General features: G+C 36.7%; 1 protein-coding gene across 3 annotated transcripts in view; it reads left to right on the forward strand.

Moving 5' to 3' along the window:
- Nucleotides 1-23,464, forward strand: part of LOC126258990 (leukocyte tyrosine kinase receptor-like) — a 717,375-nt gene that overhangs the window by 671,934 nt on the left and 21,977 nt on the right. For 2 of the 3 annotated variants that reach the window (XM_049955685.1, XM_049955687.1), the window contains exon 22: nucleotides 21,313-21,366. The exons of the other annotated variant lie outside the window; for it this stretch is intronic. In XM_049955685.1, coding sequence (XP_049811642.1) covers nucleotides 21,313-21,366 — 54 coding nt within the window. The remainder of the gene's footprint in view (nucleotides 1-21,312; nucleotides 21,367-23,464) is intronic. 3 annotated transcript variants of the gene reach the window in all.

Consider the following 23,464-nt stretch of genomic DNA (forward strand, 5'->3'; position numbering starts at 1 on the left):
GGCCGGTCGGTACTGTTGGGCCTTCATGGCCTGTTCAGGCGAATTTTTTAGTTTTTTATGTTCTATTTTAGAAGAAAGTTATCTGAAGATATTTGTTTATGGCTGTACTTTAAAATTTGTCAGAAAAGGGAAAAAAGCAGTAACATTAATTAAACTTTTAGCTTGCTTACCTACTGCCTTATGGGCATCTTTAAGGTATTTGTGTTAGTTAATGATATCAAATCAGACTTGGAATTTATAAATAGGTACTTCAAGGGAAAGAGTTGTGATGTGCCAGCAAAGAACAGACCTTGCAACATTGTTACAGAGGATTTGCAATATGATTGTGGATGCCTGAGGAATAGTGCATCTGACAACATTTGTGCGATCAGTACAGCTTACTGAATACAGCATTGTCAGAGCTTCTGTTTTATAGAACAGTAGTGTTTAGGAGAATGTGTGACCTAGTGTTCATTTCCATTAGTGGTTTGTGAACCAGTTATGAAAGACTCAAAAAAATAACGCTAAACAGACCCTTCGTGTGAAACATCATCCACTAAGCGAATCCGTTTCTTGGTTTCTTGTATTTTTTTTCTTCTTATTGTGTGAATCACTCATTATGGGAAATGCAGAGTGACCAAAGTTTGACTGTAGTAAAAAAGAATGGTGGCAGGCAGATACCCTGCACCTCTGACCTGTTACCTTGGGCCAGACATGGTGTTTGTCAGCAGTGTTGGCCCATGGGCTGTAGTTTGGAGATCCCTGATCTAGGCAGTAAGAAAGAGAGTGGAGGAAGGCTAACTGAATTCTGCAATAAATTTCAGTTAATAACAGCTATAATCCATTCATCATAATAATAAATCTGATCTAAACAAACACAAACACGATGATTGGTCAGAAGCTGTAGCATAAGTAAACTGGTGTTGTAACACTCTTGGAAGTAGGTCCTGCTTATGTATTAGATATCTTATTACTAAGTTACGTTAAATGAAACTTCAAGATATTCAAATGTATTAACAGTGACCAATGTTTTTCTCAATCACGATTTAGCTATGTAGTTTTAATTTCAGAAATCGTGTACAGTCACAGCCTCTGCACTGTTGTGCTCTGATTGTCATGCTGTTATTGCACAGTATAAAAATGGCTGGGGTTGCCTTCTGTTCCATAGTGAAACACGAGTGTGGAACATGATTAAAAAGTGCTGAGAAATAAGCTGTTCTTAATATTTTTCATAGATTTAAGGAGATAATCGGCTTTGATGTTTTCCCAGTGTTGTATATAATGTGGTTGATAAACAAACTAGCATGGAATGTGTAACACAGTTGGTAGCGATTATTCATGTGTTGGTTCAAATTTCCCACTTATCATTTTTTTTTCTTCATTCAATTTGAAATGCCTACATCTCATAATAATAAAACTCATCATAATTTTTTATAAATAATGCATGTCTTCTTGTTTCTAACTACATGTTGGACATGAAATTCCTGTTTCCATTTCAAATACAAATTCTTAATTGTCGATTTTTTATGAAAAACTGTTCGTAAAAGTTATTTAAATTAAGGAAACATAACAATTTAATTTTTAAGGCAAAAATAAACAACTAAATCCTCTTTATTTGGACTTGTCCATTGTTTTATATCACAGAAGTAGATAAGTATTGTAGAAACATGAAAAACAATCATTTTCACAGTATTGAGCACACCATACAAATGCTGGATTTTTACATTTGCTTCTGTACCATTACAATATGAACCCAATAAAACTGATCTGGAGCCAAGCTGTGGAATTTGGCCCGAGAAGTAACGAGACCGTTATGCAGATATACTGGAACTAACACATGCAGCTTTATCACACATCACTGCCAAATGCTGGCAGGATATAGAGCAGCTCGTAATAAAAGAAGAAGAGAAAATGCTGCTCCTGGTTGGCTTCGTGGATTCTGTTGTTGGTAGGCTCATTATCAACGTAGCAAGTGACACTTCCAGAACTAAAATGTATCTCTCAGATTTGGATAAGGAAGGAGCTAAGAGATTACCAGATGACTGACTGTAAGTAATAACTTCAGTGGCTTCAATATTTAACTATACGGTGAAATCCTTCAATACTCTCTTAATGTTGCACACAGCTTATTCAGAAAAATTACCCAGTGGTTAAGTCAGGAATTTTCATCATTCTTCTTTTTAATTACAATAGTACATTAGCTAAAAATGATTACATGTTATGGTTTTTGTCTAGTCATCTAAGGAGCGTATCGCGGGATATTTGCAGTATATTATTTCATTCTGCTTAAAAATTAAATGACATTTGAAGCCGTGCTGCTCCTCTGCTGCTCATTTCCTTTACGTGTGAACTGCAGCTGGCCACGTTACTGCAGGCTAGCTGTACCAGCTGACTGGGCAATGCTGTCCAGGTTAAATGTGCTGGTAAAGCTGTTGTCCAATATTATCGGTAAGTCAATGTGCGTGTAACGCACAGCACAAAACGTACCCTTATTATTGTACATGACAGTTTGGCTGTAGTCCCGCATGACATGGAAATCCGATGAGGTTCCAGCAAACACAGAAGAATACATAGTGCAATGTTTACATCAGGTTGATTCTTATGCTGAATGGATTATAGTACTCTGGTCAAGAATCACAAGAGGAGGGGAGGGGGGGGGGGGTTATACTTGGAAAATACCCGGAGACATGGAAAGACTCCAACAGCAGTTCATCATCATCTGACGGAGATTGCCAAATCAGACTTTGGATTGTAAGGCATACATAGGAGCAGCATATGTAGACTCAAATCATAATTTAGTAATGATGAAGAGAAGTTTGAAGTTTAAGAGAATCATACGAAGAATCAGTGTGGCAGGAAGTGAGATCCTGAAGTACTGAGGGATGATGAGATGCATTTGAAGTTTTGTAAGGGTGGCTACTGTGATAAGGAATATCACAGTAGCCAGTTGAGCTGAAGAGGAGTGGGCATATCTAAAAAAGAGAAATCATACATTACTGGCCATTAAAATTGCTACACCAAGAAGAAATGCAGATGATAAACAGGTATTTATTGGACAAATATATTATACTAGAACTGACATGTGATTACATCTTCACGCAATTTGGGTGAGATCCTGAAAAAAATGGTTCCCAGAACAACCACCTCTGGCTGTAATAACGGCCTTGATACGCCTGGGCATTGAGTCAAACAGAGCTTGGATGGTGTGTACAGGTACAGCTGCCCATGCAGCTTCAACATGATACCACAGTTCATCAAGAGTAGTGGCTGGCGTATTGTGACGAGCCAGTTGCACGGCCACCATTGACCAGACGTTTTCAGTTGGTGAGAGATCTGGTCTCTGGCCAGGGCAGCATTCGAACATTTTCTGTATCCAGAAAGGCCCGTACAGGACCTGCAACATGTGGTCGTGCATTATCCAGCTGAAATGTAGGGTTTTGCAGGGATCGAATGAAGGGTAGAACCATGGGTTGTAACACATCTGAAATGTAACGTTCACTGTTCAAAGTGCGTCAATGCGAACAAGAGGTGACCGAGACGTATAACCAATGACATCACGCCGGGTGATACGCCACTATGGCGATGATGAATTCACGCTTCCAATGTGCGTTCACGGCAATGTCGCCAAACACCGATGCGACCATCATGATACTGTAAACAGAACCTGGATTCATCCGAAAAAATGACGTTTTGCCATTCGTGCACCCAGGTTCCTCATTGAGTACACCATTGCAGGTGCTCCTGTCTGTGATGCAGCATTAAGGGTAACCGCAGCCATGGTCTCCAAGCTGATTGTCCATCCTGCTGCAAATGTCGTCGAACTGTTCGTGCAGATGGTTCTTGTCTTGCAAACGTCCCAATCTGTTGACTCAGGGATCGAGGCGTGGTTGCATGATCCATTAAAGCCAAGCAGGTAAGATGCCTGTCATCTCGACTGCTAGTGATAAAAGGCCTTTGGGATCCAGCACAGCGTTCTGTATTACCCTCCTGAACCCACCAATTCCATATTCTGCTAACAGTCATTGGATCTCGACCAAAACAAGCAGAAATACGATAAACCGCAATTGCGATAGGCTACAATCCGACCTTTATCAAAGTCAGAAACGTGATGGTACGCATTTCTCCTCCTTACACGAGGCATCACAACAATGTTTCACCAGGCAACACTGGTCAACTGCTGTTTGTGTATGAGAAATCAGTTGGAAACTTTCCTCATGTCAGCACATTCTAGGTGTCGCCACCGGCGCCAACCTTGTGTGAATGTTCTGAAAAGCTAATAATTTGCATATCACAGCATCTTCTTCCTGTTGGTTAAATTTCGCATTTGTAGCATGTCATCTTCGTGGTGTAGCAATTTTAAGGGTCAGTAGTGTAGATGTTGGACAGTCAAACATACTTGTAGATACAAGGAAAGTAACTGTGAAGAAATCTTGGGTGGCAGAAGAAATGAAAGGAAGCAGTACAAAAATACTCAAGGAAAGACAGGAAAACAGCAATATTCCTACTTTGATGGGCAGAGCAGCCAAGTCGAAATCGCTACAGGAAAAATATGATGAAATCGAAAAAGAAATAATAGTTGGAGGGACTGACAAGCCATATAGACAATTCAAAAACAACCTTTGGTGAAGGGTGCTAATGTTAAGAGTGCAGTGGTAATTCCACTGTTAACCACAGAGGAAAGCGAAGATAAGTGGAAAGAGTACGTTGAAGGTTTCTGTGAGGGGAAGGACTTGTCTGATGACAGAAGAAGAAACTAGAATTCCATCAGAATTTCTTAAATCAGTGGGGAAAATGGCAACCAAACAGCTATTTAGGTTTCTGGTAGAATCTATGAGACTGGCGACTTGCCACCAGACTTTGAAAAAAATATTGTCTTCACAATTTTGAAGATATAGGTGCAAAAACTGTTGCATAGTCAGCTTAACATGTCTTACATCCAAGCTGCTGACTAATATAAGATACTGAAGAATGAAAAAGAAACTTAGGTACCTGTTAGATGATGATCAGTTTGGCTTTAGGGAAGGCAAAGGCATCAGAGAGGCAGTTCTGACTTTGTGATTGATAATGGAAGCAAGACTGAACAAAAATTAAAATTAGCTCATAGGATTTCTCTGTCCAGAAAAAAACAGTGTGCTATGGTTCAAGATTTTCAAAATTCTGAGAGAAAAAGGAGTAAGCTATAGGGAAAGACAGGTGATATACAATCTGTACAAGAACCAAGAGGGAACAATAAGATTGGAAAAGCAAGAACAAAGTGCTCATTTGAAAAGGGTATGAGACAGGGATGTAAATTTTCTGCCCTCCTGTTCAAGCTATATGTGAAAGAAGCAATGATGGAAATAAAATGAAAGTTAAGAGTGGGATTAAAATTCAGCATTAAAGGATATGAATGATAAGATTCACTTTGCTATCCTCAGTCGAAGGGAAGAAGAATTACAGGATCTGTTGGATGGAATGAATAGTCTTAGAGTACAGAATGTGGATTGAATGTAAGCCAAAGGGGGGGGGGGGGGCAAGCCATGGGGACAGTGAGAAAGTTAACATAAAACTTGGTAGTCACGAAGTAGAACAACTTATGACAGAAGAAGCAAGGAAGACTTTAGAAGCAGGCTAGCACAGACAAAGGGGACATTCCATTCCTGGCCAAGAGGAGTCTACTGGTATCAAACATAGGTCTTAATTTGAGAAAGAATGTTGTGAGAACATACATTTAGAGCACAGCAGTGCATGGTAGTGAATCATGGACAGTGGGAACAGTGTCCGAGATGTGGTGCCACAGAATTTTGAAAATCAGGTGGATTGATGAGATAAGGAGTAAGGTTCTCTGCAGAATTGGTGAAGAAAGGAACATTTGGAAACACTGACATGAAGAACAGACAGGATGATAAGACATGCATTAAAGCATGATACTAGAGGGAACTGTAGAGCGAGACATAGATTGGAATACATCCAACAATTAATTTAGGAAGTAGCACGCAACTGCTACTCTGAAATGAAAAGGTCAGTGTGGAGTGGCGGTCCACAACAAACTGGTCAGAAGACTGATGGCAAAATAATGCATGTGAGAAAATTTCAAAACTTAATTGTGTCAGCAACAATTGAAGCTGTGCAGTGTCTGAGCACTGAAGCCAAAGCATGACACAAAACTCTGGAAACACTGAGGGCCCTGGTCTGTTACTTGTAGAAGCTACTGTGAGTAGTAAGATGGGTCAGGGGAATACATAAGGAGTAAAATTTCATTGATTAATAATAAATACAAGTAAGAAATGAATTGTGCCACAAATATCACTTTCATCCATACAATCAGGAAAATCCTGTAAATGTTGTGGTTTTCTAGTCTTCTTCGTAGTCTTGCATTGATTTTTTTCTAAACTGGTAACTGCTTATGTATTTCTTGGTGTGCCATTCCACCTATTGTGGATATTTTTCTCTACAATATTCCACACAGAAGAGAAACCAAATCAGTGCTGTTAAATCATACACAGGCTCATATTGGCCACCTATTAAGCAGAGGACAAAGAAAAAAATAGTATTTAAAAAGGTAATAAAGTTTTACAGTAAAAGAGCACTGAAAAACATATTGTCCTGTGGGAAACAGTGTTAAAAAGTTTCCAGTTTAACTGGAACCCAAGATGTTATAACTATCATCAGTGATTTCATACCCATATATCCTTACTGATAAGCATACTATTTTAATTTTGCAGAAAATTAAAATGATTTTTCTTTTTAATGTCTTTCAACTGCAGTAAGACCAAATTATTATTCATCATGTATGAATAATGAAAACATAGCGTATTTTTAAAGAGCCGCGGTATTTTGACCGTGCAAAGGTAGCATAACCATTAGTCTTTTAATTAGTGGCTGGAATGAATGGCTTGACGAGAAATCAACTGTCTCTTAATAAATTTTTGAATTTGACTTAACTACGAACTGGGAGTCATTAGACAGTCTCTTATAACTAAATGAAAAGCTTGAGCTTTCATTTCAAAAGAAGATTTGTTTGGTATCCCCGCTAGTGGGCATTGAAATGGACGCAGATGAACTGATGTGGGTGTTGCAGCAGATTAGAGTGGCAAGCTGTCAGAAAGCAGGCAGAACCACTGTCCTAAGTGTTTACTTGTCAACAGAGATGGTCCAGGCCCACCAATTCTTAAACATCAACCAACTTGGACCTGGCCTTCACATTGCACCTTGCAGTTGGTTTCACGTGATAGTTGTTCAGTCATTCATGCTGGTAGTGTTTTGTGCCTTTCCCCATGTCTGTCTCTACTTGATTCTCCCGGGACTCTCTGTTCCCTGTAGAATGACCTTGATGTCGAGTTCGTCTTCTTCTTCCAGGATTCAGCTCCCTGGCTTCCACATCCGAGCCACCACTGGCTAAATTAATTACAATTGTGCTAAGAGGAAAGTTTTGTGGCATTGAGTTGCCCTTGCTGATACATTAGTGGTGGATCAGGACTTTCTTGCAGATATGATGGTTTTATTTATTTTTTTCTTAGTGTTAATTTTAGGCCACCATGGACCCAGCATTTTTGCAGTGCTGGCAGGAGCAGTTGTACCTTATAATCTTACCCTCCCACACATCACCATTAAATTTTTCTTAGTCTCTTCATTATTTTCAAAAACTTCAAGAGGTTTAAGATAGACAAAAGAAAAACTTTTTACTTATCTTCTTCATTTTTTCTTCTTTTTTGTTGGCTCCAAGTCTTGCATCTAGGGGTACATTCTTGCAGCTGAAATTTTGATTTAATGTTGTGGGTTCCTGATGACTACATAACTGATGAAGATTTGCCTGTATATTACTTGAATTATATTCTTTGTCTCATTATTAAATATCACACTGTTTATACAATTTCCACTTAATATTCCAGATTACATTGTTAGTGTCAATCACATAAATATGCCTGTCTCCATCAAAGGCATGCCCACTACTATTATCATTCTGTGGTACTCACAATATACCAAAGAGTTGAATTGAAGAGTTTACAGAACAAAAGAATTTACGAACTTTCTTGACAGAAGAAGAATCTTCAAGTTATATCATTATTTTATAAATGAGTCCAGAAATAAATTTAATAATTCACATTAGATTGTGCAACTAATAATATGAATTTTAAATATGCCTGAAATTTCATAATTTCAAATGTTTCTAAAAGACGAGTAATTTTAACTGCACATATAGAGTACTAACAAATTAATTCTTTTTACACATTTGAACCTGAAATATAATACATCATATACAAAATCATGAAATTCTTTCAGTGAAACAGCCGAGAATGTGTTCACCTATACGAAATTTGGGATTAATTCTGGTATCAGCTACTTCTATATTAGAAAAAGGTTATCTTAGAAAAAGGTGTCCCATTACAACCTCCAGCAACAAAAGCTGCAGCATGAGCAGATGTAGAAGCTGCTCAAAAAGAATTCAGAATTGCTATGCTCTCATGCCACACTGGTGGCTGGTCAGGCACTTGCAGAGAAGCTGTCTTTCCCAGTGCCCCCAACACCATTCGCCAGTTTCGGCGAGTCTACAGAAAGGTGGGGTAATACCCTGTGCCTGTTATTGGTGCACTGCTAGGTAAGGTGTATTGTTGATCCTGGTGATAATGTCACCTTGTTATTATCCAGCAGTGCAGGTTTGTATGAAATTGTGCCCTCCACTGACCCCATGAAACTTAACTTTGAGTAACTCTGTCAGATGCTCACTCAATATTTTGGAAATCAAACTCATGTGGTGGAAACATGTTTTCAGTTTAATCAGTACCACAAGCACAAAGGGCAGTTGTATGCAATCTAGATCACCAACCTGCAAAGTCTCTCATGCAAGTTTCGGTTTGAGTGTCCATGATATGCTAACTCATATGGGGACTAGCTAATTAGAGATGTAATTGTCCATTTAATACCTGATACTATAATTAAAACTATGGCATTCTCCTTGTTCAATCCTTCTTTAGTCGAAGTTGTCCAGGACTGAATAACGTGAACTGAAATTAAGTGGGAGAGTTGTGGTACACAATTGCATTTTTTGGCCACTTGGACTCGCTCTCCTTCCGTACCTGTTTCTGTTTAACGGACAGGTTGGGGGTCCTGCCCCAGAGCCCATGTGGTGCAAATTGGACAGGAGTGCCTGTACACACATGCCTTTCATGGGCTGTGCTGAAAACTAGGCCATTTTGCTTCAGTTCAAGGCAGTCGGCAATCTACAGTACGGTTGTTGGAGACCCGGTGTTTTCCCTGGACTCAGAAGCTGTCTCCAATGCCTCCTGAGTAATGTCCCAGCATATTCTGCTAACGTTATTCATGATGTTGATGAAATCTGTTTAGTGTTGTAATGAAGATTTGGACTCTTTACTATGATTGTATGGCCAGCTACCTCAGTATACCTGGGATTGGGCAGAAAATTTCGAGGCCCATGTCTCCTTTAACCCATCAGCAATTCCTAAAGTTTGTCATCCCCATACCATTCCCTTTGTCAAATGGTGCACAGTCAAGTGCCAAGTCCAAACTGCAGCATTGGCAGTAAATAGGTGTCAGTTCTCCTATTTCGTCTAGACAATGGAGCATCCATGTGGTAATGACTGAGAAAACAAATAGTGCTGTAGCTTTTGCGAAGATTTTAAACAATCAGTCAACACACAATGTGTCACAGATTCATATCCCATTCCACATCCAGAGGAGTTGATGAAGTCCCTCAATCAGTGTTTGTGTTTCACTCCCTGTTTGGCTTCTTTTATGATTGGTAAACAATTAATCCAGACCACCAACACTTCTCATTATGGCCTAAGTCCTTTCCTGTCACATCAAAACCCTGGTGGCAGCAAGCAGTGCATCACTTACATGTTAAAGACACTTTCAACCCTGCATCATAACTATGTAACTATTTACAGCTGGAAAAGGAGGTGCTGGCTGTCACTTTTGGTATAAAAAGTTTTTTTTTTTTTTTTTTTTTTTTTTTTTTTTTTTTTTTTTTTAATGAATCAGAGTTCATACTCATCACCAACCGCAAACCACTGATATGATGTTGTTCAGTCCTCATTTGAAGCTACTTGATAGGACTCTCCACCTATTGCAGATGTGGCTTCTCTTTCTCAATAATTATTGCTATGACATTTGTTACCAGTCCATTCACCAGTATTCTAACACAGATGCATTATCACAGTTGCTGGCAGGGCCAAACTGGAGTTCAATCAACAAGAGGCTCTACTTTTTGCAGTAAACATTGCTAGATTTTCCTTTGATTGTATTGGAGGTCAAAATTACCACAATTGCTGACTCACTGTTCCAGATAATAGTATCCATAGCCCATAAGGGATGCCCAAAACACGCTCCTTCAGGAATGGATTCAGTGCAGCATGATGTGACATACTATGTGACTGCCTCATTGTTATTAATGGGGTTCTTATTCTTGCAACGGAGGAGCAAAGCTGTCGAGTGGTCATGGCATTGCTTCCTCACATACTACAGTTGCTGTTTGTGATGCACTGCTGACTGTTTCTACTGGCCAGTGATCAATCACAACGTTGAACATACTGTGTGGTCTTGACCAGTGCTCAGAATCAGGCTGTGACCCATGTCAATCCCAGAGTACCCCAGGGGCACAGTGCACATCAGTTTTGTGGGGCTCTTTTTCAGGAAGAATTTTCTGTATGTTGCAAAACTACCCTCCACAATGTCGAGAGCACTACTTACACATTGTCAGTTGTTTTTGCTATCAATAATTCACCTGGCTTCTAACTCAGAGGTGGAGTGCTTCATGTGAATGTTCAACATCAAATCAAGAAGTCTGTCTCTTCCTCCTATCATGATGAATTGTGTCAGTAGTGTTAACTATATGATGAACTTTGTGTTGTCCTCCCACATTATTTCAGCTATAATGTCCTATGCATTGTCATGGTCCACAAACTGGCTGATGCACTGTCATGTAATTTGACATGATCTGTGACAGCAAGATTCTCCACTTACTGTGCAAACCATACAGAATTCATTATTAATATTTCTGTTGTAAGTGTACTGCAGTTTAAGAGAGTAATAAACTATAGTTTCCAGTATGCCTATGAGAAAAAAAAGATTATTGTGGGAAAGGACCAACCAAATAAACATTGTAGATGCTTTTCAGTACTTCCATGTTCTTATTCCAGATGTTTTGTTAAGAGGAGTAACAGGTGTCAAACCAGTGATGACACTTAGTTAAAGTAAAAAGCATCTCATGTAACATTCTTAAACTACAGTACACTTAAGACCAAAAAATAGCTGCATTAAGTGTTTAAGATTAGCAGAGGTAATCCCAGAACAGATTGTGGATATATCAATGGTCTCTGCATGTTAATAAGAAGTCTTTAAAAACATTTCAATTTCTACTTTAAAAAATGTCTCTGACAGCACTTGCACATGTGAACAAGCAAACAAAAATTTCAACATTTCTAATATGTTAAAACTATGTGTGAGACTGGGACTGAGATCCTTGCCTTATAGCCAATGCCCCACCAGTACTATGGTGCCATCTCTGATATTTGTTAACTTACCTTGGGTTGATTCAAAATTTCAGTTCATGTCTTATTTCTTTTATATTCATGATGATCAGAAGTTTTCATTTTTACATAATCAGTATAGTTGCATACCACAATTAATTTAATGAAAGTGCAAAAATTTCTGGAGAAGTTTTGCTTTTTACTTTTACTTTATCACTGGGGATGCATACAGTCACTGACTGAATAAAATTTATGAAGAATTTGTCTTCTTGTACATAAATTTAAACATGAAAAACCTCTAGTTGAACTTTTAACAGTTATGGAAAGGATAGATTGCTTCTGACTGTAAAACCCATCTGTGGCTCAGTGTGTCATTTTTATAGTGAGTAGTGTTATGTTCTTTCCATAATTGGTGATATTCCAATCTGGAGTTTCCTACTAGAACCTTTCAAATACAAAAACATAGCATTTTATTTCAGAACAGTGTAGCTCAATACACCATCTTCTTGGTTCACTCTACAACATAGAGAGCAGTCTTGCGTCATATTGATCCCTTTCTAAATGATCATTCAGGAATCTATAGTGGTTTTCTAAAACTTTCTTTTTTGCAAGTAGCTGGTTCAGTGACCACTTTTGAGAACAGGAAGCTTACTTGGGAAAAAATGTATTGCAGTATCTTTCTCTTCACAATCATAAAATATATTTTGCATATTAGCAAAATACTGGACAATAATTTATAATAATGATGAAAAAATTATATTTTCATAATAATTTTTATGTATTTCTCAATGGAGCTAATTAATGTGTCTCTATCCATTCCTTACAAACTCCTCCAGTGACACAAGAAAAAAATTAACAATAATTAAACTATCAGCTGTATCCATGCAGCACTTGGAAGCTCATCCTCTCAACATCTTTGGCTTGAGCAAAAGTGGCTATGGATGATCCCTAGTTGGCTATCAGTTTTACAGTACAGATAATATATGGCCAAATGTGACATTATATAAATATCTGTGTCAATAATTTTGCAACACTAAAAACTCTTGACATACTGGATTCTGCTGGTCATGGGTGGATATGTTCCACAACATCAAATTGTACCTGACATCACATTCATTGTCACACCCCATGTACACATTTACCTTCCCATCTTGTGTGACAATAGCTTTAGGATGTCATGTATTGAGGAGAGGACCAACCAAGTCATGTCTGACATTGATTGGGTTCTGATTTAACCATTTATGTTATTTATGGAGGGCAGTAATCAAAGGTTCAGAGGTGGCTATATCCAGTGTCCTGTTACCTGTGCTGCCATAAGAGAATTATGCATATTATTAAGAAATAGTTGAGTGGTAAGCAGAGCAATGATCATATCTAACTAGTGAAAATTGTGTACCAGACCAGGATTCTTACCATGATCCTACCTATCCACAGACAATATGCTACCAGTTTTACTATCTGTAAGTGCATCAACCACTTGGAGCTTCAGCCTGTCATTTTCTTGCCTCCCTGTCAAATTACATACTACGTCCCTCACTAGGCTGAAAAAACATATACAGCAGAGAATTCAATTTAACTAAGTCTCAGAACACTTTGGGTTGACAGTTCTCTGCTTTTTTTAGCTGAGTATACACTTCAGCGGACATTTAGAAAAAATAAAATTGTGTGTTGAACTATGGTTAAAACCCAGATCTCAGTATTTCATGGCCAGTGCACTAGCAATGCTTGGCTAACATTGCCATTTAATGTCTTAAACCCGTCAGAGGTATAACATTTAGACATCAGTTTATGAACATTGAACATCTTAGACCATTAGCATTATCTACACTATCAGTTACAAAATGTACTGTGGTGAAGACTTGAAAACAATACAGCAATATCCAGATGTAAGCCAAGTTTTGTGACCAATTTACTAACTTTTGCTACAGTAATCTAATGACATTTAGAGAAAGTTTGTATCTGTCATTTTGTCCTCGGTGGCTCAGTCGGATAGAGCATCTGCCATGTAAGCTAGTTCAAATCCCAGTCAGGGCACACATTTTGAGTTGCCATATATGCTAAAATCAGTCTAGTGTGAAAAATTTGGAAACTAAAAATTTTTGCATAGAGCAACATATAGAAGCATGTGCATGTGAGCTTAAACTAAATAAAGACACTTTTATAATTGTATCCGTGTATAGGTCCCCATTGGGAAATTTTCAACTATTTTTGAAAAACTTGAATTCTTTGTTGTGTTACCTGTCAGACAAAGGGATACAAATTATTGTTTGTGGAGATTTCAATGTAGATTTTCTGAAAGAGTCCGATAGAAAGCTTGACCTTGAAGTATTACTTGGTTCTTTCAATTTGACATCAGTTACTGATTTCTCTACTCGAGTGGTACTGGAAAGCAGCACACTGATAGATAACATTTTCATAGACCAAGATAAATTTAACCAAATACTTTTCTTGTTAAGAATGGTCTGTCTGATCATGATGCACAGCTAGTTACAGTATATGATATAGCTCCATACAGTAATGCAAAACAGTCCTCCAAAATAGTGTGTTCCATTAATAATTTAACAATTCAGAATTTTAGGGAAAGCTTGAAACAGTTAGACTGGGATGAGGTGTACAGGGAACATGATGCTAATTTAAAATTTAACCTATTTCATGATATCTTTGTGAGTGTATTTGGAAACAGTTTCCCTAAGAAAACAGTGAAATATAATTCTAAGTAACCATGTAAAAAGTCATGGCTTAGTAAAAGGATAAAAATATCTTGTGAACAGAAAAGGGAAATATGAGTTAACAATTAAACAATTTTTTTTCAGCCTTCAGTTGCAAGGTAATTTTAAGTGTTGTAGAAAAAATAGGATCCAGCTATTCATTAGAAAATGTAAGGCAGTATATGGAAGAGGCACTACCTATGCAATTTGATAAAATTGAAATTCAACCCACCTCTCCTACTGAAATTACCTTGCAACTGAAGGCTGAAAAAATTGTTTAATTGTTGTACATTTCACAGTTGCTGACACGCTGCAATATGTTAAAGATTTGGAAATATGAGTTATCTTATAGCTAGGAGGAGTAATGATCCTGAAACAGTGAAACATCATAAAAACTACTGCACTGTATTAAGAAAATTTATTAAAAAGTCCAGAAGTATGTGCATTATGTCTGAGATTAGCACATCTGATAATAAAATTAAAACTATTTGGAATATTGTTAAAAGGGAAACAGGGCAACTGAGAGCACAGGAAGATGGTATTTCTATCAAACACAATGAAAAGTTTGTTAACAATAAGTCAGAAGTAGAAAACATTTTAATAATCATTTTTTAAGTGTTGTAGAAAAAATAGGATCCAGCTATTCATTAGAAAATGTAAGGCAGTATATGGAAGAGGCACTACCTATGCAATTTGATAAAATTGAAATTCAACCCACCTCTCCTACTGAAATTAAGAAAATAATAAATTCACTCAAAAGTAAAAGCTCACATTGGATTTATGGTATTTCCAACAGAGTACTAAAATCTTTTTCCCAACAAATCAGTAGGAGTCTTAGCCACATATGTAATAGCTCACTGAAACAGGGCATTTTTCCAGGTAGACTGAAATACGCTATTGTTAAACCATTGCATAAAAAAGGGGATAGATCTGATGCTAACAACTAACATCCAATCTCACTTCCGACAGTTTTGTCCAAAATTCTTGAAAAAGTAATGTATTCAAGAGTAGCATCACATATTTGTAAAAATGAAGTACTTACAATGTGTCAATATGGTTTTCAGAAAGGCTTTTCAACAGAAAATGCTATATATGCTTTCACTGATCAAATATTAAATGCATTGAATAACTGAAGATCACTCATTGGGATATTTTTTGATCTCTCAAAGGTTTTTGATTGTGTGAATCATGAAATTCTTCTAGATAAGCTTAAGTTTTGTGGTATGAGTGGGACAGTGCACAAATGGTTTAATTCATATTTAACTGGAAGAATGCAGAAGGTTGAAATTAACAGTACAGATAGTCTGCAAAAGCCAGCAGAGTCCTCTAACTGGGGAGGTATCAAGAATGGTGTCCCACAGTGTTCAGTCTTGGGTCCCTTATTGTTCTTAATATATATTAACGACTTGCCACTCTGTATTCATGAAGATGCAAAGCTAGTTCTTTTTGATGATGATACAAGTATAGTAATCACATCCAAGAAGCAAGACTCAGCTGAGGAAATTGCAAATAACATCTTTCAGAACATTATTAAGTGGTTCCCTGCAAATGGACTCTCACTAAATTTTGAGAAAACACAGTTTATGCAATTCTGTACAGCAAAACACCCCTGATAAATATAGACTATGAATGGAAGTCTGTTGCTGAGGCAGAATACTCAAAATTTCAGGGTGTGTGCATTGATGAGAAATTGAATTGGAAGAAACACATCAGTGACCTGCTGAAACAGTTAGATTCAGCTACTTATGCTATTAGGATTATTGCAAATTTTGGTGATAAACATAGAAACGTAGCCTACTATGCCTATTTTCATCCACTGCTTTTGTATGGCATCATATTTTGGGGCATTTTGTCATTTAGAGAGAAAATATTCATTGCACAAAAGTGTGTAATCAGAATAATAGCTGGAACCGACCCACGTTCACCTTGCAGACTTAGGAACTCTGAATACTCACAGTACCTTCACAATACATATATTCACTTTTGAAATTTGTCATTAATAACCCATCCCAATTCAAAAATAACAGCAAAGTGCATAGCTACAAGACTAAAAGAAAGGATGATATTTACAATTCTGGATTAAATCTCACTTTGGCACAGAAAGGGGTGAATTATGCTGCCACAAAAATCTTTGGTCATTTGCCAAATAGTATTAAAAGTCTGACAGATAGCCAACCAACATTTAAAAGCAAATTAAAAGAATTTCTGAATGACAACTCCTCCTACTCAATAAATGAATTATATCTAAAAACAAAGATGATGTGACTTACCGAACGAAAGCTCTGGCAGGTCGATAGACACACAAACAAACACAAACACACACACAAAATTCAAGCTTTCGCAACAAACTGTTGCTTTGTCAGGAAAGAGGGAAGGAGAGGGAAAGACGAAAGGATGTGGGTTTTAAGGGAGAGGGTAGGGAGCCATTCCAATCCCGGGAGCGGAAAGACTTACCTTAGGGGGAAAGAAGGACGGGTATACACTCACACACACACACACACATATCCATCCACACATATACAGACACAAGCAGACATCTTACAAGTTGCAGACAGGCACAATTAAAAGGCACTCGCGTAAAGCTTTTGGTGATGGCCTTCATCAGTAAAACACAAACACACACACACACACACAAAAGTACACCTCACACACGCACTACTGCCAACACCAGCATCTCAGGCTGGATTATGTCCTATTGATATTTCAAATGAGATGTGCTCTTCCATCAACCACATCACCTGGATTATAGACTGTCATATCATTCAATCTATTTATTGTGTATTTGGGATAGCAGAGGGAAAGTATCCAACATGTGCATTAACAGCTCCATACATTAAGCAGTTATTACTCTACAAGCAGGTTTTATCTGGGTCTGCTTCGGTTTGTCTATCTTAGAAGCTAGGCTTTTGGAGGCGCGCCTCCTATGTTACCCTTCAGTGTTCACTCATTTCCATGTTCTTATTTATTCCTGTTTTGATGCTGTTCTCAACTCACCTTTGTTTTCCACTATGTGTTCTTCTCTTCTTATGAGTATTGTTGTATATTTCCTTGGATGATGTTTCTTTTTCATGTTAAATCATTTTCTTTCTTTCTCTACCTATAATCTTATATTTTAGTTTCCCCGTTGCATTTGATTTCTTCATATTCATTTCATATTCCTGTCTTTGAAGTGTACATAATCACACCATTTTATTTTTCCTGGGATGTGTGTCATATTTGTTATTCTCACAATGATTGGTAAACAGCTGGTGACTCTGAAAGCTGTTATACTGTGCTTTCTAGACATTATATGAAGGTAAGTGGGTATCTGTCATCACTCTAGATGTATTTTTTAGTTTTAGTTTTCTTGGTCATCATACAACATCACAGGTTTTACTTCCATTACACAGGCAAGGTGAAATGTTCTTGGTCTGGTAGTGAAATACTATACTACTGCAGTCAAAAATACCTTTATTTTTCAGTCCCATTTAGACCAAAGAGCTTTTCTCAAATACTTTTTTCAGTGATTAGTCTTCACTCCTTGAAGTATGATTCTGGAGGATCTGCAGAACATCAGTCTACAGATGTCTCAACCTATTCATTAGACTACATATATTTTCTATCCATATATTTCTTAGCTGTGGAATTAGATATAAGTCAGAAATATCAAATGTTGCTAATAGATGGGATGGTCCAACAATTTATAATTCATATTCTTTAGTTTTCCCATTCCTGAAGCAGCTTTATGAACATCAATATTGCACTGATGAAAGACGACTTCTTTCTTTTAATATCTAGACTTCTTATTATCTATATGATTTTCATCCTCATACAGTAGCCTAGGAGACATTTGCAGAATTCTTTTGTTATTGTTTTATGCTGTGTAAAGTAATTAATTAGATGAATCCTTTTTGTCATCCAGAAAAATGTGGCTATAACCTTGTTGGTAAAGGGAAACTGTCTTACCGATTGCCTTCTCCCACTGCTTTGATAGTTGTTTGAATTTCAGTCATGTATGATGGGACCACTTTTCATTCACGGTGACAATTCAGTACACAAAATCTATTTTATTATGTTTTAAATTATGTAAACATACTTTGGAAATTGTTTTTGGTCAACAGTCAACAAAAGGAATATTGATTTTGTACATATAAAATATACGCTTCTGTTTCTTTTGACATCATCTGTTTCATACAGCTTTATTGCCAGTTGGCCAAAATTGTACTGTGCAATTTACATATTTTCTCCATCTGTGGCAATTTTTGGATGTCCTTCATGTGGATCATATTCAAGAGAAGATAATCACATTTGAATTCAGTTACTCCTTTCATAACTATTGAAAATGAAGGCGCAGGCTCCTTGTAAACTTACACCAAGTTTAGACACATTTCTGTTGGTAGTAAGCCATCCAAAACAGAATGTTGTGACAGTATGATATTTCAGTTTATCCATTTGGAAAAAAACATACGCCACATGACTGTGTTTAAGCTGTATGAACAAAACTATTCTGCAGATCAAATTGGCATCTGACTTACATTATTACACATCATATTACAACAACCAGACACAAAATTTCATTGAGATATCATCATTTGCATGCCAGAACAAGTACTTTTCACCTCACCTATCTAAAGTTGGGGCAAACTTTATTTTGGTACTTTTGTATGTATAGTTGTAGTAGCAGTAATAGAGATTAATTCTTGAAGTTTGTTGTAGATTTAAACAGCATGCTCTGTTCATCTTACCATTAGTTTGTTTTTTAAGCAAGGAAAAACTGGTAGCATTTGTCACTCTTGACTAGAGCTGTGCAACTTTCTTGTTCCTCCTATAAGTAAATAACAACATTTAGTAACTAGTTTTTTGTTTCAAGTATTTCATACAGAAGAAGTACATGTACTTTCTAGCTGTGGTAACAAAAACAACTTGATCAAGGTTGTGACAGGATTTCTAAGTTTCAAATGGTATCAAATTGCATCATCAAGATAATAAACATGGAAAAGAAAGAGAAAGATAGAAAATTGTTAGACAGAAGGAAATGATCTTTGTAAGCAGTAGCAGAAACATTAGAGCATTGACATGCATGCTGCTTTCATGTGGATCTCCCTCCTAGTATCACTGTACCTGCATTTGAAATGAAAACTGACTCTCTGATGAATATTTGATTCAAAACATCTACTAAGTATTGATTTGTATGCCTCTTTCTGTTTGATCCTCTGTAGTACAAGTACAGTCAACTGCTTTCTGTTTCTGTCAGCAGCAATCCTTATTGTTGATGTATTCCTTTTCTGTTTTTTTCCTACACTACATTTTTTTCCAACACCTTCTTTAATCTTTCTTCACCATTTGCATACTGCAGTGACTTAAAAGTATAACTTTTAAATTGTGACCTATTGTTAACCAGCAACTCACTATTAATACTCTATAACTTGAATATCAGTCATTGAACCATTGTTACTTCCAAATGCTTTCCTGCATCTCTCCTGAAAGCAAATTTGGAGGAGGTCCTGCTATCTTCCCATCAACTTTTCATTTCTTTTCTGCCTCTGTGGTGAAACATCATTTGAAATTTTGAAATCCAGATATTTCACAATGTTCATTTTATTTATCTACTTTCTGTGCTTCAGTTGTTCTTCAGAGCTCAGTAAACAAGGTCTCTTTTCTATATTTAATATTACCATGTATACATTTCTCAGATATGGTAGTTAAAGTAACTTCCATTAACGAATGTTCTTTTGTTGATCATTATGTAATGCATATTAGCAAGAAGCTATAATAAAATTCCACTACATGTATATCACCACCATATTATTTATCTACAACATTTATTACTGTTTCCACATGCTAACCCAAGTGTTTTGTTGGTTATAGTTTTAAGTTCATAGGAATTGTGTTGTTACATATGTGTTAAATGTGCTCAGTTTGTCACATTCAATTAAAAAAACTGTTGTATTAGTTTGTGAAAATACGCTCTGGATAAAAAATTGATACTGTTGTTATGCAAGGTGTTACTTCACGTATTAAATATAACACATTAACATTGCCAGATAAAATGTCAGTTTTGTTGTCAGATTATTTGTGTCTGCTGTGCACAGGAAATGGGAGAATTAAGACTTTAGGTGCATTTTGTAGTGCTCTTGTTCTCTTCATGATTTTGACCTCAACAGATAAATGGAATTGTCGTAGGAGGAAGTTACTGTTCCTGAGCACAACAGTACATTTTTACTAATTATTTCAGCAGTTCATAAGTATTTTCATTACAAATTGCCTTTAAACTCACTCTACATTTACGTACATGCATTGCAAGCTGCCATGTGGTGCATGACAGTAATTTTCTTTCCTGTGGCACTCTCAAATTGAGTGAGGGAAAAATGACTATCTACAACCTCTATATAAACCCCAGTTTCTATTATATTGTCTTTGTGGTCCTTATGCAAAGTGTACATTGTTGGTGAAAGAATCATTCTACAGTGATGTATAACTGGACATAAACAAATACCATGTGGTCTATAGTATACATGAACACAGCACATAAAGTGACTATATAACAACACCATAGACCTTTATAATCATATTTTGTAGTGTTTACTTCTTAAGAATTCTTCATCTTGATAGAAATTGCAGCATTTTATCCATGTTTGCAATACTACCTTGTATATTTTGAATGACACATAATGAACTATGTATGGAAACTTGTTGAAAAAATTTGTACTCAAATATCTGTAGTTATTAAGGACCAAGAGGAGTGCTGAAGAATGCAAATCCAGCAAATGTCTGTTTCTGGTACTGTGCACCTCACATCTAGCTTTAAATGTCTCCACATTTTCTCAAGTGTATGTTAAACAGTTATGTATGTATGTACAAAATATGTGGTGTCATTATGTAGAGAAATATTCATGGTTTTTCTGCACTTTGTGATTGCCAATGCTAATATGCATCTAAGTAATACCTTCTCCCATCTCAGTTAACACTCTGCTCCAGGGGAATTTCTCTGTAGCAGTACATGTTGTTTGGCTCTGTTGTTTGAAGTGTAATAACTTAAATATTATTGGTAATTTCATAAAACGTTTCAGTTAATGCACTGTTTGAAGCAATGAACATAATTTCAGAAAATGTGCAAATTTAAGATAATAGCATTTTTAAAGACATATGTAAATTCATAAATACATTTTTATTTTCAGTTCAAAAAGCAGAGATCAAAATTATGTCAATCAAGAAAAGAATTTAGATGTGATGTAAGTCAATTTTGTTTATTTAGATATTTGATTGAGTTAAAGAAATGCAGATTTGTTTTTTAAGAAAGTGAAGTTGAATGAGTTTAATACCTAATGCCGAGCAAGCATACATGGCAATTGCTAACCTGTATCCCAAAAACAGAAAGAATTTCTCTGATTCTGTAATTTTATACATTATGCTTCAATGATGATAGTGATACAAACTATTAGGGTGATAGAAAATGATGGATGTGTCAGTTATAAAGAAGGAACCCTGGTCCAAAAACTACTGAGTCAAAATTTATGAAGCCAAATGTGCTGTGAGATAACTCTGCCTATGGAATACAAGAACATAAAATTATTATTTCAATGATGTAATAAACTGGTTTAGTTTTCACATAGTCACAAACATTGTAAATTAGGTAAACCTGATCAAATATAGACATACGTCCTGAGGAATGGGGGCTGGAGTTCCATTAATGCACTATATGGGTACAGCTTGTGTGAATGAAAGGTGAAATATGTGATAAGTGACACATTAGAATCTTAGACCCCGACCTGAGACTGAAATCCAAGACCTTTTGGGTCTGCAGTCTGGTACTTTGGCACTGAGCCCCACATTTTCATGTACCTACAAACATGGTAATACTATAGGAAAGCTGATAGTTTGCATCAAAGCAAATACCCAGATAGGACGTGTCTGATGCAAAACACTTTTCAAGTCTTCTCGTAGTGAAGGGTAAAAATGTAAGTTATAATACAACTGAGGAGGTAAACAAACTATACAGATTTCCAACTTGGAAGAGACAGTGCCTCCATTCAAAGATGAGGAGCTTTCAATCAGCACCCAGTCAGGTATACATGAAACTGGTATCATGCACAATACAGAGCAGGAAATAATATGTTAACAGTTCTTGCGTCCCCATTGCTTCACAGTTAGCTCAACTCCCACTGACTTTGGACTTCGTGTCATGTTGAATCAGTGAATGCTACAACACTGAATTGTATTCTTGCTTTTCTACATTTGTATTTTTATTTGCTTGAAGCCTGTTTCACCAGAAATGCAAGGGTCAGTAGTTGCAGCTGTCATATGTAGACTGTCAAGAATCCCCACACAGCACTTGTGCAGTGACAACAACACAGATTAGCTATGACCTCATGCACAGGTTCTGTTAATGGTCAGTTAATGGGTCCTTTTCTGTGTATTGTGTTCTTAACTACACTAATGTAGACATATTTCTTGGATAAATACTCCCCACATTGGAAGATTTCCCACTTCTGTGCAGGTGTGTGATTCCAACATGAGGGAGTTCTTTGTGCACCTATGTCAGACATTTTCTGGTAGGTGGAAGAGAAGATACTGTTTCATAGTCAGCTTATTTGCCTGAATGTATCCCATTTGACTTGTTCTTGTGGTGTTCTTCAGATGTCTTGTGCATAAGACACTTGCTGACACTCAAGGGGTTATCATTCTTGCTGCCTGTGCACCAGAGTGCTGAACTTTTGTGCAGTGATATCATGCCTGCATAGAATCTGGGGGACACTACTTGAAACAGCTGTTGTGAATGTAGCAGTGTGTGCAGATCAGTATTAAATTTGTTTCATTTTCACTTGTCTCCACAATTCAGTATTTTCTGTGCCAGTGTTCCTTCTTTCAGATTGACATATTTTCCATTCTTCATAACCCAGAAAGTTTGCATTGTCATCACAGGAACACACTGGATAATTCATGCATGTTAGGATAATGCCAAATAATTTCTTTTCAGCTGTTTCTTTGCCAACAACTTTCACCTGCGACAGAATTCCAAGCAGTTTTCTTCTTACTTACGAAAATTCAGACATCTGTTTACCTCAGTCATTGCTATTCTTGCAAAATTTTCTTCTCATTACACACTTACATCAGCCACACTGACCGAGGTTTTGCATTTTAATTATTAACATACTCAAGTCATTCAAGGTTTGTGTTTAATATATTTAGTAGCTGAACTTTGTACTTTGATTTCTATTCTGTTTGTCTTCCATTCTGAATTACTTTGATTGTAAATTTCATTATTTAGCCTGAAACAAGAATCAGCTTTCCAAAATTATGTGATGTAATGAATAATATTCACAAGTGTAT

Source organism: Schistocerca nitens, chromosome 1 (genome assembly GCF_023898315.1).
Source record: "Schistocerca nitens isolate TAMUIC-IGC-003100 chromosome 1, iqSchNite1.1, whole genome shotgun sequence".
Lineage (NCBI taxonomy): Eukaryota > Metazoa > Arthropoda > Insecta > Orthoptera > Acrididae > Schistocerca > Schistocerca nitens.